This window comes from Mesoplodon bidens (assembly GCF_964165515.1).
Source record: "Mesoplodon bidens genome assembly, chromosome: 8".
Taxonomy (NCBI): domain Eukaryota; kingdom Metazoa; phylum Chordata; class Mammalia; order Artiodactyla; family Ziphiidae; genus Mesoplodon; species Mesoplodon bidens.
Genome location: NC_138165.1, coordinates 9,777,281 through 9,793,845, shown reverse-complemented (window position 1 = coordinate 9,793,845; position 16,565 = coordinate 9,777,281). Strand labels below are relative to the sequence as shown.

The 16,565-nt window shown below is 35.9% G+C and overlaps 1 protein-coding gene across 5 annotated transcripts in view; it reads left to right on the top strand.

Moving 5' to 3' along the window:
- Positions 1-9,389, top strand: part of DPP10 (dipeptidyl peptidase like 10) — a gene marked incomplete at both ends in the record, with an annotated part of 1,352,958 nt that extends 1,343,569 nt beyond the window's left edge. For all 5 annotated transcript variants that reach the window (XM_081242278.1, XM_081242277.1, XM_081242276.1 and 2 more), the window contains 5 exons: positions 3,357-3,456; positions 3,705-3,763; positions 3,878-3,950; positions 7,693-7,766; positions 9,255-9,389. In XM_081242278.1, coding sequence (XP_081098404.1) covers positions 3,357-3,456; positions 3,705-3,763; positions 3,878-3,950; positions 7,693-7,766; positions 9,255-9,389 — 441 coding nt within the window. The remainder of the gene's footprint in view (positions 1-3,356; positions 3,457-3,704; positions 3,764-3,877; positions 3,951-7,692; positions 7,767-9,254) is intronic.
- Positions 9,390-16,565: the final 7,176 nt, after the last annotated feature.

Genomic DNA, 16,565 nt, shown 5'->3' with positions numbered 1-16,565 from the left:
TATGGGACCCTCTGTGCTTCCTGGACTTGTGTGGCTATTTCCTTTTCCATGTTAGGGACTCATCCCACACCTTCATACTTCTGAAGGGGAGCAGAACATGCCATCCCAGAATAATCCTTTGGCATAAGGATTATTTTGAGCTGATTATTTTAAGAAACAGCATAAACAGGAGACACAGCATAAATGGGAGAAGCTTTAAAAACAGAGTAGAAGTTACCCTTTTGCAAGGGGCATTTGCATTTATAAAGGAAACCTCTATTTGTGTCCCCCTCTCTTTACCAGGAAGGGAAGAATGACTCTAAATCATAAGAAACTTTTATCACTGGAGAAGGCACTGTCTTAAATCTACATAACAAACCTTACCCTTGTTTACAGTTCTTTTCCTGGTAACTTCCCATAACTGACTTTCCTCCAACATCTTTCTTCTGTTTTTAGTTGAAGATGGTATTTAAGGTGGTGACTTGGGCCATCTAGGAAGTTACTTAGTTTCCCTGCTAATCTCCATGTATAGGTGAGGTATACACGTAAATAAACTATTTGTTTTTCTCTTGTTAATCTGTCTTTTATTGGAAGACATCTCCGCCAAGAACTCAGAAAGATAAAAGGAAATTATTTTTCCTCGCTTCCACTTCTTTCTTTAGATATGTTAAGACATTTAAGCCTATTACTTTTTTTTGTATTAATTTTGCTGACTTAAGGCTATTTTCGTCCCTCTCAAAGAGACTAAGCAAAGGTACTCTGTGGGGGCTTACTTCTATAAGGGATAATATTATTTCTCTCAGTTTCTAATTGTTGCTGAAGCTTTGCATAAATGTCTGGGTACTAGCTAAATATTGTACAAAATTGACATATATAGGGGAGGAAACTTAATTACTCTCTACCCTTCTGAGTTCTTGGCTGAGATTCTCTTATAATAAGAGACAGATTAACAAGAGAAAAATGAACAGAAGTTTGTTGACCTGTACACCTCATGTATACATGGGAGATACTCTGGGGAAAATGAGTAACTCTGTGAGGTGGCTTAGAAATCAGGCTTAAATACCATCTTAATAGTGATGCTCAAAACTTGGCCTCTGTGCACCTGTGCAGAATCCAATCTCAGAGACAGAGTTTTGGGTGAAGTAGAAAAGAATATCTTCATTGCTTTGTCAGGCAAAGGGGGATGCAGCAGACCATTGCCCCTCAAAACTGTGTGTCTCAACCCGGAAGGATTTCATGAGGAGTTTTATAGCAATGGTTCAAGGGTGGGGTTGCTGATAAGGATTAGAGTGTGTGCAGGGGCTGCATTCCTTTAATCTGGTCTCAGGTGGTCTGTTGAGTTTCTATGATTACTTTAATCTGGCTTTAGGTGGTCTTTTGAAGAACTTCTCTTGTTCCTTTAATGTGGAATGGAGAATGCTGACATCTTCCATTTGTTGGGGATTTTAGTTCTGTAAAGAGCTCAAAGATATTGTTATGTGTATCCTTTGAGGCAGAGCGAGGACCCTGCCCCAAGGCTGCACCATTGTTTCTTGAGTGCTCCTCCCTTGTCTCTGCATCCCCTCCCTTCCCTGATTAGCAACTGTTCGAATCTGCCCTTTGGGACTCAGGGAAGTTCATAGAGGCGGAGTCAGTTTCCCACAAACAAGAAACGGGGAGCAGAAAAGCTTCTGTGCCCAGGAGCCCCACAGAGTTCTGCACGCTTTCAACAGGGAAAGGGAAGAGGGGATATAGGCATTTTAAGAGAGAGTAACTTATTGTTAGGAAAGACAAATGGGGCTTTAGAAGAATAGATGGGAGGTATAGTTTGTGATATAGTCTCTCTGGCTGCGGTGCCAACTTCTAGTCTCCTTCCCTGTGGCAAGAGGCAATCTTCCCTTGTTGATGAAACTTCCAGGGAGGTGATCTAGAACAATGGATTTCTTTTTGGAGGATCTGCCTTTAGGAAGATAAGGGGAGTTCAGAGAAAGCTTCTCTCTGCATTTGCTGTTTTTTCCAGTGCCTATATCTCAAAATAATCAATATGCCAAGTGGCATACTTTGGGGTGGTGTATTCTGCTACCCTTCACATATGTTCTGTCAACCACTTAAGTAATGTCTGATTTCATTTTGGACTTTCTAGTACCAATTTTTTTTGTGTGTGTGTGGTATGCGGGCCTCTCACTGTTGTGGCCTCTCCCATTGCGGAGCACAGGCTCTGGACGTGCAGGCTCAGTGGCAATGGCTCATGGGCCCAGCCACTTTGCAGCATGTGGGATCTTCCCGGACCGGGACACGAATCCATGTCCCCTGCATCGGCAGGCGGACTCTCAACCACTGCACCACCAGGGAAGCCCTCTAGTACCAATTTTTAAACGATGCTCCAAATAAGCATAAATGAAATTCTTTACTACTCATCTCAAGAGTTTAGAGAAAACAACAGGTTCCTAGAGCACTGGACCACACTAGAATCATCTGGAAATCTTTCAAAAGTAGAGCCAGTTGCATCAGAATTTCTGTGCTAAGGCCTGGGTATTAATATTTTTTTTAATACCTACCAGGATCCTCCATTGTCTGGCAAAATGAAAAACAATTCCAAGAACACAGCAAGAGTTAACGTCTAAAATGAACAGACAACTCAGTAGGTCATTCCCTTAGCCTAGCATTACTGTAGTTATTAAAATCTCCTTTGGAAATTTTCTAGTCAGATCGTGGTCTACAAAAGAAAACTGGACACCTTGATTTATTTTTTAAGAAGTTATAATTAAGTTTGTTCAAAAGCATTTCAAGAGGATATTTAAATATTAAATTTAAAAATAATCCAACTCATCTAATTAGCAAAAGTATTTATCTTATACCATTTCAAGTTTTTAGTTGTGTGGAATTGAAAGCAGAATCTATACTTGTGAAGATATATTTTAAATATTTAATTCCTCTTTCTTAATTCTTAATAATCATCATTATTATTAAATGTTCTATTAAATGAATATACTGTTTTATTAAATATATAGTGCCTAAAATGATATGATTTAATCAGTTCTGTATTTTCCTAATTTCAATTTGTTTGGAGCTATTCCCATATATCAAATCAAAGAGCCAATATTTGACACTTGATGATATATAATTGATTTTATGTTTTACTTAAAGTTATTAAAATAGCTTATTATATAAAAATTTAAATAACTCTTTTCAAAATTTTCATCTGTACATAGTGATGTTAGTATATTGTTTCCTCCAGTCTGGGACATTATGAGACATTCTGATATGTATATTACCAAACACCAAAAGCTAAAAAAAAAATCTCAGAATATATATATATATATATATATATATATATATATATATATATATATATATATATATATATATATATATGAAAACTTTTTTTTTTTTGTCAGGGGTATGGTGGCTATATTGCATCAATGATATTAAAATCAGATGAAAACCTTTTCAAATGTGGATCAGTGATTGCACCCATTATAGACTTGAAGTTGTATGGTGAGTACTTCCTACAGACTGACCTAATATAATGTATTGATTCGTAGACAAGAAAGTCCCGATGTAGAGAAACTCATTTGAGTTCATTTATCATGTGTTATCAGAGATGTTTTCAGCTCTTTATCGCCTCTGATTCAATCCATTTTAGTGGAGCATGACAATTAAATGTGAAATGTAGAAACTAAATGAAATATGCTAGTCAAATGATTTTTAGTTTACCCTCAAATTTCTGTTTTCTTGGGTCACAGCCTCAGCTTTCTCTGAAAGATATCTTGGTATGCCATCTAAAGAAGAAAGCACATACCAGGTAACTAATTTAAAACCAATGAAGAAAGGAGAGTATTTTTGTTCTAAAAACCCAGTCAAAATGCAAATATAGGTAAATCTTTATATACAGATTTTTGCGTTTTTGTTTTTATAGGCTTCCAGTGTGCTACATAATATTCATGGCTTAAAAGAAGAAAATATATTAATAATTCATGGGACTGCTGACAGTAAGTATTATACTTGCTGCTACTGATTGATGTGGTCTGACCTTGAACAAAGGGGTACATCCAAGGACTTGCTTACAGGAGGTCCTGTAACCCTTCTGGGGAGGAGAGCAGAGCAGTTGGGTACAAAGAATCTGATAGCTGCACTGCCCAGTAAAACTCTCTGGGATGATGGAAATGTCATCTCTGTGCTGTTGAACACAGTAGCCACTGGTCACATGTGGCTCTCTTGACATGTTTAGTATGACTGAGGAACTGAATTTTTAAATTTTATTTAATTGTAATTATTTTAAATGTAAATAACCACATGTGGTTAGTCACTACTAAGACAGTGTTATTCAGCACACCTCAAATGGAAACAAACCTGGAAAACAGCAGCATAGCAAATGGGTGCCAGCACTGAGATGATATTCTGAGGAGGTTTACCACTTAAAACAAAACCCAAAAAAGCACTTTCACATCACCTCTCATTTTTTATTATTTTAAACATTGGAGATGAATGTGATTGATAATACTACTAATAAATAATATTTTATATCCACATGGTGAATTCACATGGTACTCAAAGAATTTTTTTTTATTATTTTATGTGAAATCTTACAACAGAGGGCTAAGTATTTATAGCCCCACTCACAGATGAGAAAAATCAGTTTCAAGGAGGAAACTGATTTATCCAAGGCTACCTGGCAAGTGAGCAAAGAGAAGAAAGTCTTGAAGCAATATTTCCTAAATCTTAAACATGTTTTTGTCAGTTCACTCTGCCCTGCCTCAGCATTTTTATCCCATTTTACATAGAATACTACTAAAAAGGCCTTATATCAAAGATAATACCAGCTGTCACTCAAACTTAACTTTGAGACACGTCAGATCACAGTTAAATTATAGCTTAGATCAATATTGATATATACCATACATATATATATATATATGTGTATATATATATATATATATATATATATATATATATATATATATATACACACACACACACACACATACATATAGTATATATTTAAATAAATAGGTGAATGAGGGAGAAGAGACAAATCTCCCTTAGGTAGATTTCCAAACCATTTATGTAGGTGCCCCAACTCAAGGGAGCAAATCTTAATTCTTCTCCCTTCCCCCTTCACAGTGTGTTACACTTAGTGATTTGCTTCAAAAGAGGAATGGAATGGGGGGGAAAGAGTAACTTTCATGGCAGAGAAACTTGACAAACTTCACCTCGACCAGGTGATCAAGGTCAGCATTAACAGTGACAAGTCATGTAAATAGTATGTAACCTTGATGTGGCTTCATGAGAATGGCATTCTATCTCTATATGGTCCTGTCCCAAATACGCATAACCCCAGACAAACCCAAATGAAGAACATCTTACCAAATTCCTGACCAGTACTCCTCAGAACTGCCAAAGTCATCAAAAGCAAAGAGAGTTTGAGAAATCATCATAGACCAGAAGGGGTTAAGGAAGCACTACATCTAAATGTTTCTAAATGTACCATAATAATGTAAGATGTTAACAGGTAGGGAAAACTGGGTAAGGGATATACAGGAACTCTCTGTACTATCTTTGCAACTTTTCTGAAAATCTAAAACTATTATATATTTTTTAAAAAGACTTAGATGATACCATATGTGTTGTAGATGAAACATGATGTAAGAGAACATAAACATTTTGAAGGACATTAGAATTTTGTTCTAAGGTATTAAAAACTTACATATACATTGTTAGTAATAACAAATAGTGATTATTAAGTAATGACTGTATGTTAGGAAATGTGTTAAAAGCTTTTAATATCATAGTATCTGTTTTTCACGAAAATACTGTGCAGTAGGTATTGCTTCTCTTGTTATTTGAGAAATTGGGAAAATAAATATTATGGAACTTATATAACTTGCCGAAAATCACACAGCTATTGATTCGCTAGAAAGGTGATTTGAAATAGGCATTGAGGCTCTTATTCACTTGGCTCTAAAGCTTCAATTATGGGAATAAATTATATTCAAGGTTAAATTATTTTACATCTAGCCATCACACTGTAATATATAAACGTTATTCAGTTGTTTCTGTTAATATTTTGTAATTATTAAGGTAAATTATGTTGTTCCCTGACTTATCCAGTCATGGACCTGGGACTTCACCTACCTGATAAAATGTCAGCAGACCTTCAGCACTCGTCACTTCAAAGAAAATACACCTGTGTGTTTGCACACACACATACACACACACACAAATGTACTCACATACACCACACACACATTCCACATGGGACTGGTAGGTTATAGGTACTCAGCCAATAATGCTATAATAACACCATTATTATTATCTTCCAAAATTATCAGCAAATTGGATAACTCAACCAATTAGACTTTTAATGCCCACATTTAGTTTTAGGCAGGGGACAAATGGCAAATATCAACAGGCTTTACACTAGAAACTAAACAGAAAAAAATAATAATACCTGGAAAATCCATTTATGCATTTATCTTTTCAACTGTATCCGTGCAGCTGAATGATGGAGTCCTTTTCAATTTGTTTTCTGCAATAAACAAATGAGGTATATAAAGGATCATTTTATCTCAATCATTGCCCTATTTATTAACATTTCTAGTAGCTTACATTTACAGAGCAATTTGCACAGTTATTTAGAAATGGCATGGTAATTTTCCCATTAAGTACAATAAGAGAATGTTAGAAAAGATTATATGTAGACTTTTAAAAGATATAAATGATTATGTGGAGTCTTTTATTGTCTGCTCTGTAGCAGGATTAATCAGTACCATAGCATTAGAACAATGCAGAAGCTTAAACTATTGATAAGGCTGCCTTAGTTTTACAAAGACAGTCAAAAATTGTGAGCTTAAAAGTTATTTACAGAAATTTGAAGATACACAGTATAGGAATGTATTGCCAAGGCAGCATATGAGCTAAGTGCTACACAAAAAAATTTTAAGTGATTTGTCCAAGTCTTCATAACTAGTTAGGGACAATGCTGCTACCCACACCCAGGCTGCTGTGCTGCTTATTTCAGAGTTTTGGAACTGAGGTTCAGGGAGAAGGAAGCTAGAAGGAAAGTGGAGAAACCAGTATGGTCCACAATAAATAGTTAACCCTTGAGTAGTGATATGTGCATGCTATTTTCTCAACATGAGGTATTCTTTTCTAATTTAATATAAGACAGAATGCCAGTGTCTGAGAGTGGCCCTAGTAATCCTCAGAAAAGAATAGAAGGCTGGTTTGCTATTACTACCCAGACAGGCGTTCACTGTGTTAAAATTGTTATAGTGGTATAAAATACGTGAATAATTACAAATAATAAATGATATGCAATAAAATAAATCTAATCACCATTCTGTAAAGTAGAGGCTTAGTAGTAACTGCTGTTTTAATTTATTTTTTTATAATGTTAAGCTCAAAGTTTTATTGCCATTGTATCTACTGGCTTTCCAGGTAAAGCTAGGTATCAGTCTTTTAAATGTGCAGTGGATGTAAAGTAAAAATCCATAAATGGATTTTCCAGTTATTTTTTTTTTCTGTTTAGTTTTTAGTGCAAAGCCTGTTGACATTTGCCATTTGTCCCCCTCCTAAAACTAAATGGGAGCATTAAAAGTCTAATTGGTTGAGTTATCCAATTTGCTGATAATTTTGGAAGATAAATATGTAATCTCTTTGAAAAAATGATATAAAATGTTCTGATCCTGAAAAATATATTTCCTTCAAATATCATAATTTAATTTCTTGCAGCTAAAGTTCATTTCCAGCATTCAGCAGAATTAATCAAACACCTAATAAAAGCTGGAGTGAATTATACTATGCAGGTAAGCTACTTTTTCAGAAAAATACGTTTTTCTACCTTGGTTTTTTAGTTGTAAAATACAGAACACAGCTTCTATATGACTCCATCTCCCACCCTTTCATTTTTACTGTTTTTTTCAGCTTCCAAATTGTGTTCTTATTTCCTAATTACAATAAGAATGTGAATCACCTTATGTTTTATATGTGAATTGCATAAACTCTTTCAAAGATGTTTTTTTCTCTTTTTTATTCATATCACTGATAATGAATTATTTTAAAATAATAATCTTTATTTTCCTTCTAGTTCCTTTGTCTTTTTGTCCGTTTCCATCACTCATCATAAAAAGTGGGGGAAGATAGTTTTGAGGAAATAACATGAGAGAAAAAGGAGAAGCCAAAACATCCTTACGCCATTTACATCTCTGCATTCAACCATATTTAGTAAATATTTATCAAGGATTTACTTTACAGGGGTCTCTATGCTAAGTGGGTCAAGAGGACATAACTTTACACATCAAGGAACTTTCAGTCTGAAGGAGGAGTCATGGAAGGGAAAAATTGCTTTAATTCCTCAGCATTTGGAAGAACTAAAAGTCGTTCATTATACTTAAAACACAGGAACCAGGGTTAGAATGATGAAAGATGAAGATGTAGAGATAAACAGATGGAGGGTCATGGCACTGACAGTGTAAAGGATTGTGAGGCTTTACTCAGAGGGAAATGAGGAACCATCTAAAAACTTTACACTCAGGAATTGACATGACAGTATTTTCATTTATATTTTAGAAAACTCACTAATGTCGTTTATATTGGAAGGACATTGTCAAAGTAAAAATTGTATTGCACAAGATTAAACAGACAAGGAAAACTTTATCCAAGACTACTGCAATAGAGGAGAAAGATTAAGCTCAACTTTGTTAAAACAAGGGGCTGGAGCATTTTTAAGAGCCCCAATGGAGGAGGGACTCATTGCCTTCTGTGTTTGGTAATCCGCCTTAAGAAACATTTCTTTTATCTTTATGACAGGAAGTAGTTTTACAAATTGGAGACTGGGAGATAGGGGTGCTGTCTCTCTTTCAATGTTTACATTTCAAAGAGATGGTTTCCAAGTCCTTGAGAAAGAAATTTCCTGGGTTGTAAAACTGGCAAGAGTCTGAAAGAAGATTTACATACATTTCAAAGGGGCAGAGAAAGAACTTACAAAATTATCTAAAATTTAGTTAAGGTGATGTCAATGCCACCTTGTTCAACGTGAACATAGAAAGCTCTAACTTTTTGGCCAACAAATCCTAATATAAATGCATAAAATTGTATTTTGTCTCAAATGTTGATTTTGATATGATTATAATAAAAAAGGAAAGTTTAGCATGAACAACTCAGAATTGAATTACATGAGATTTTGGTCAGATATTATTTTCCCAAGTTCCGTTGCCATGGAGCTAAAGTACTGAGTTCTGAGGAAGAAGACTTGCTTTGATAACTTTAAATCTCCTTTCCCTTCAATATCTTAGGTCTACCCAGATGAAGGCCATGATGTATCTGAGAAGAGCAAATATCATCTCTACAGCACAATCCTCAGATTCTTCAGTGATTGTTTAAAGGAAGAAATACCCATATTACCACAGGAACCAGAAGAAGATGAATAAAGGACCCTATTTATATAGAACTGAAGGGGATTTTGAGGCTCAATGAAACCTAACCAAGAGACTGTAATATTGTAGATGCTCCAGAATTTCAAGGGCAGCTTAAGGAGATGATGCTGGAACAGCACACTCAGAGACAATGAACTAGAATTTGAATACAGAAGTCCATGTCTACTGTGTTACCAAGGATGCAGAACCTGTTTCTTTGTGTAAGAAAGGTCAAAGGGTTGGTTTCCTGGGAGAAATTAGTTTTGCATTAAAGTAGGAGTAGTGCATGTTTTCTTCTGTTATCCCCCTATTGGTTCTGTAATTAGTTGCTCTCATTTTAATTTCAATGGCCACCGTCATCTTTGCATATAATGCACAACTTATCACTACTACAGTCCCTGATCTTTGATGTCTGAGCTGCAATCTAACACTTTACTGTACCTTTAAAATAAGTGCAATTCCTTCATTGTCTATTATTATGCTTAAGATTCAGTTAATAAAAACCAGAGTATTTTATGTAATTTTTGTTTATAAAAAGACATTTTTAAATGGGTCACAAGTCATGTAGAAATAAGGGTTTCAGCACCTTCCAAAGTTCAACAAGTTATCAGTAGATACGATATCTTTAAATCAACACATGAGGTATGTCTCACAATATGTATACACACGTGTGCATATGAAGTCAATAAATCTATCTTTACATGTATTCATGCTACAAAGGATAAACTTTTGATGAATTAGAAGAAACTCTCTTTTACAGTCTGTAATGGATGCTTTGTTTAATGAGCCAAATATGATGAAACTTTTTTTTCCAATTCAAATTTTAGCTATTGTTTTCCTATAAATGTTTGGGTTGTGTTTGGTATGGTTTTTAGTGGTTAATAGTTTTCTAGTTGCAATTTAATTTTTTGAATATGATACCTTGTCACATGTAAATTAGGTACTTAAATATTAAATTATAGTTTCTGATAAAGAAATTTTGTTAACACTGCAATGCCACTGAGTGCTATTTTGCTCTTTTGGTGGAGAAAACTTTTTTAAAACACTGAGTTCTTTTACTTCTCTCAATGAAGAATCAATTCTCATTTTCATGGTAAAAGCAAAGAGCTGGATTATTTCATTTGCTAGTTCCTATTTAGTATTCCGTGCCTGTCCAATTCATCTGTTACTATTTAATTTAAATCCTTCTGGTGAGATTTAGAAATGAAATACTTTTTATTCATTGGCCAAAATGTTCACGAACAGCAGTATTTACTCTTTAAGGCACAAAATGCCTTAATTTCTGTGCTGTGTTGACTTGCAGTAGTGAGCAACTGAGAGTGTAAAATAAACTTGACTGAAGTCAATTTAGGTCATGAGAATATTAACCCCGGTGACTAAAGTCAAAGAGTATCTTCTCACTTCACTTGAGGTATCTTCCAGGAAAGATGTCCAAAAGTCAAGCTCAGAAGTTCAGTTAAAGCTAGGCAGCAGACAGTGTTTTTGTGGTTTTAAAAATTCCTTATGGCAGGCTGGATTATCATGACATCAGAACACCAGGAGGAAACTTTAAAATGTCATGGAATTGCTCAGTAACCCTCTTGTTTTGTGAAAGCATCAACCCCAAAATCAGTGTTTTTGGAAACACGTAAATCGTTTTTTGGGTATTCTTCTTTTCTTCTGGGTTCTTTAGAATTGCATCTTCACTGCTCTGTTGGATTCAATTTAAAATGGGAAAAGCTCTTTTCTGAAAGACCCATTTCAAGTCTTTTTCAAGAATAGTAAACATGTTTTTTTTAAAAAATAAGTGTCATGTTTAAAAACAAAGTTTTGCCTAATTTATTAAGATGGACATTTCTTTTTAGGCTGAAGTCCGATTGAAGCTTTTTAATCAATATTTTAAATTTCAACAACTAGAGTTTTTTATGATGCAAATAATTATTATGTTGACTGAAAGATGTGGTTTTATTGATTGTCTATTTGGGTAACATTTAAAAAGTATTTACCTTTGTGCTTCCCTGGTGGCGCAGTGCTTGAGAGTCCACCTGCCGATGTATTTACCTTTTACTGTTCATCATTTCTCTTGTTTTATTATTATTATCAATTTTTATTTTTCAATTAATTTAACACAGCTTCTAACATGAAAGACATTTGTTTGGAACCCACTTTCACCTAAGGCTAAATAGATATTAAATGAAAACTACTGATTAGTAGGAAGGTAGAAAATGTTTATCTCTGTGATTATCTGAGTTTTAATAATTGGGCTATTTTGGATAAGGGGGATGCTCACCAAATCACACAGACACCAATTGTTAAAGGAATCATGTAGCTGGATTTTGTCCTTAATACATTTGCCTTTGGTCATAACCTCACAATTTCCTATGTGTTTATACATTCTAAGAGTTTCCTAGAACTTTGCAAGTGTTATTTCTATAAGGAAGCTTTCCAAGTGTTATTTCCCCCTTAAAGTTAAAAAAAAAGACAAGATAAACTAAAAATTCCATAATAAAAAAAGGTAAGCAGTATTAAATCATCCACAGAGATAATCACCTAATATTTTGAAACTATTTTAAAAGGGGAAAGCAGTTTTTCACTTTAATTGCCTCCACTGAGGTCTCTAAGTCAACACTTGGGACTAAGGAGACTGTGTATTGTTTGAGTTTCCTGACAGAACTTAGGGCGGAGGACTCACTTCAAAACATGAATCTCAGCTCACCTGGAAAATGTGTCTTTTTTTTTTTCGGTACACGGGCCTCTCACTGTTGTGGCCTCTCCCGTTGCAGAGCACAGGCTCCGGATGCGCAGGCTCAGCGGCCATGGCTCACGGGCCCAGCCGCTCTGTGGCATGTGGGATCTTCCCGGACCAGGGCACGAACCCATGTCCCCTGCATTGGCAGGGGGACTCTCAACCACTGCGCCACCAGGGAAGCCCAGTGTGTCTTCTTTGATTGGATATTTAGCATAGAAATCACCAGTGAGGTTCTTGTAGATACCAGTTGTAGACCTACTAGAACAAGGTGAGAAACTTCGGTCTTTACTATAAAGAGAATTACTTAAGCCATTGTCCTCAAAGGGTGCGCTTTGAAACAGAGGTACCTGGGACTGAATTACCTCCAAATCTCAAGGGTCACTGAGGACACATGGCTGCTATAAAGAAACGTGTGAAATACCATTTGTGTCCTTCCTCACATGGTTTGATCACCTGCACATCCCACAGCAACAAGCATTGCGTAAATAAACTGTGACACCTCAGCTGGGCTCTCTCTCACTTTCTCTTCTGGGAATTCTCTGCTACTAATGTTGTCTCTCTACTAGAACCAACAGTCCCACCACTTATATACTACAGACCCATATGACAATGTTAATGCCCCCATTGCACCCCAATTAATGGAAAACGGGAGCAAGTGACTATATGTTCCCCTTTTTCTCCCCTCAGACATTCTATTATACATGGTTCTTAGAAGCCCACATGAAACTCAGCTGTCACATCTGCGTGTCCTTCTGTGTCCCTCTTCCCCGTTTCAGGCTTCTCAGTCCTTTTTCCTAGAATCACTTCCCAAAATAAGTTACCCGTGCACCAACTGTCATCTCAGGTTTTACTTTCTGAGGAAACCCTTTCTTTCCACATGACCTTATCATTGTGAGTATTATAGGATGAAGAAATAAAAGGAGAATAAAGAAGTGGTTTCCTTTCAGGTTTGAAGCTGTTTCTACCAAAAAGTTAATTGGATCTTTACTAAGTGCCAAGCATATAGTAAGTGCTTTATATTGATTATCAAATTGAATCTTTTCAACATCCCCTGAAATAGCTGTTATGATTCCCATTTTACAGATAAAGAAATTGAGTCTCAGATAAGCAGGTAACTTGTAAGATGTACATAACTAATGAGTAAATAGCCCAAAACCCAGCTCTAGCCAACTTAGGAACCCATTCTGCTCTACAGTACTCCTGAAATGAGGAAAGTTTTAACCCACATTCACCTCAACTGAGAATGGATTCTGAATTTTTAAACATATAGTTACAGATTTTTTTGAGAATAATTTGATAGCAAAAATACTAAAAGGTAAATGATAGTCCAGTGCACAGCTGTTGCCATGTTTGAAGTCACATGGATTCCCTAATGTCAAGAGGATGTATGTAATATTAAAACATGTTTTCTTTTTCTGTTGGAGATATGTAAGGTTATTCCTATCCATGGAAACCCTTGCTCAGAAAATCATAACTATATGCCTGAGAAGTTGTAAGTAAATTCCCTTGCTCTGGCATTAGGCCTAGGACATTCCAACATCACTCCAGGAGGTATTCAAAGCATTATGTTGACCAAAGCACCCAGGCTTATAAACATGAAAACATGAAGACCTCATCTGGTCATCAAACACCGCAAATCCAGAAAGCACTTTGCAACATTTAGAGTCATAGCTGGTGTCCACCATCGTATTTGCAATCTGACTGAAGAAAAGTGCATTATCTTCCACATTCCTATCACTACAGGCAATAGATTTTGCTTACCACTGATCAGATCTGCTAACAATATTTTCATTTCATTTGACAATACTCCAGCAATTCTGGGGGAGAGAGTTTGTGAATTTAAAAATTTTCTCTTTCATCAAAGACAGCGCAGACAGGTTTTAAAGAAGAAACAAGTCATATAAAAGTACAATTTTGATTACTTTTTATATTTTTTAAAATTCCAATTAAGTTTAATGTAGCCGGATACAGGAGCCACAGGATTTTGGTACAGCAGCTTGGTTACAAGGAAAATCTCTGTGCTGATTGCCACAATCTGTATATTTCTACCAGACTTAGCACCAATTTAACTAAGCAATCTTTGGCAAGAGTGAAGCTTGACAATACAGAATTCCATACTGCCAATAACATCATAGAAAACTCACATCTGTTCAAGACCTAGGCTTTTCATTACATAATCTCAACTAATCTTCAAACCAACCATGTGAGACAGATGGCACTGTTCTCTGAAGAAACCAAGGTTCACAGAGGTTACATAATTTTCCAATAGGGTCACACAGTGTGTAAATGAAGGAACCAGGATTTAAATACAGACCATGATGATCTCAAAGCTCTCACAATCCATAATCCTATCTATGCATTTTTTAGCTGGTGAATCCCTAAGTTTTGTCATGCATATCTTTAGATTGGATTCAACTTTCAAGTCCCTCTCTATTCAGTGTTGCTATTTAGTATGAACGTGGCTTCAAGTAACTGAATACAAGCTTAAAAGTTGCCTAAGTACTGGTGACTCGTTATATAAGCAGCTTGGACATCACCTGAGTGTTAGAAATACAGACTCTCAGGCACCACCCAAGCCTTCCTGAATCAGAATCCAAATGTTAACAATATCCCCCAGTGATTTGCACACTCTGTAATGTTTGAGAAGCACTGGCTTAAATGACAAGAAACCTTACTGACTACATCACAGGAGAGCTAAAGTTGGGTGCTTCCAAGGGCCGTTTAACAGATCAAGAAGGAAATCAAATTCCAGTCTCCCCCCACCCTTTCCCTTCTCCAGCTTCAGTGTGCTGCTTGTCTGCTCTATTGGTTGCAGCTGCCTCAGGCAATACATTCTTACACAGCAATGTCCAAGGCTAATAGGCAAAGAGTGACTATCGTTTTTAATAAGGAAAGATAATTCCCTCAAGTCCCATTGTCCAGACTTTGGTTGCAAGTCCCCATCCTAGATATAAGAGAGGCTGGGAAGTTCTATATCTGAGATTGCAGTCTCTTTCATGAGGGTGCAACAAGTAAGAACGGTAGGAGAACAGATGAAAGATAGGTGCCCAGTGTATGGCCCAGAAGAGGTAAGAACACCCTGCTAATGGCAACAGGATCCTTAGTCCTGGCATTTCAGCTAGAGGCATAGCTAAGGCATTGAACAGTGAGGCTGTTCTCCTAACTTCTAAGAGTTAGTACACCTTCCCTAGCCAACATTTTCTCTCTTCTCTTCTGTTCCTCATCAGCGACACATTGTCTCCTGCAGGCAGGCAGTTTTCAAATTTGATTGCTGTGCTAACAAACCCATTTTTCAGGCTTTCTTTATTCTAACAGGATTTATGAGGGCTTGATTATCTCCATATGGCCGGAATTGCTAGTCACATCATTGATTCTCCTGATTGATGGATTACCTAAGGCATATTCCAATGGGAAAATAAAAGTCCTGATGAGGAAACACAGGTAACGAACAGGGTGTCCCCATTCATGGGCACTTTTTTTTTCTTTTAGAATAAAAAAGAATTTTTAGAAAATTTTTTGTACCATTTTAAAGTTTTTTTTACAGTTATTACAAAATATTGGCTACATTCCCTGTATTGTACAATATGTCCTTGAGCCTGTGTTACACCCAATAGATTGTGCCCCCCACTCTCCCACCCCTATATTGCCCCTCCCCCTTCCTTGTTATATTCACTAGTTTGTTATATTTTTTATATTCCCTATATAAGTGATATCATATAGTATTTGTCTTTCTCTGTCTGACATGTGCACCTTTAACGGTTGCCATTCTTAATACTCTCCACCTCTCTATTCCTTTAGCACAGCAAGTGTGACTTTTAAAAATCTGTATGGTGTAATTGAATTTTGAGTCTTTGGGAAGAGCAAAATTATTTTGCCCAGATACATGGAAAATTCCAACTTCAAAGTTGGCTCCAAATCACAAAATATCTCAAAGATTTTGTGCCTACTATGTTTCAGATACTGTGCTGTTTGATACAGCATTAGGATCCTATTTTACCGTTTAATCTAGTGAACATGTCTAATGTGTAAATGGATATCTTAGTTCAAATGTTTTATAGCTAACTGAGTCATCATTTACTAAAAACATCAGCATATTCAGTCACAATTTGATTTTCTCTGAGTCTTTAGTAATGTTCCCCATATTGCATATGGTATTTCCTTGGACCCATCCCCTTTGAATAAATGTCCCATAATGAATCTACTTGTTTTATCCAAGTCAAAAGAGCTCCATAGCCCACTGACATACTGAAGAAGAGTTGTTTTGTGTATAGCTTCCTGTCTCACTCTCAATTTTAGGGAAATTTGTAGTAAAGCCCTGCTATTTTCTGACAATTATTTCTCAATCCAAAACACTCAAGGCAGAAGGACATAGATTTTAAGAAGAAAGAAAATTAGTTTAGTTTTGTTTTAATTTGTGGTGTATTAGCATTTTTTTAACTGAAGGAAATAATTCACATTCTATG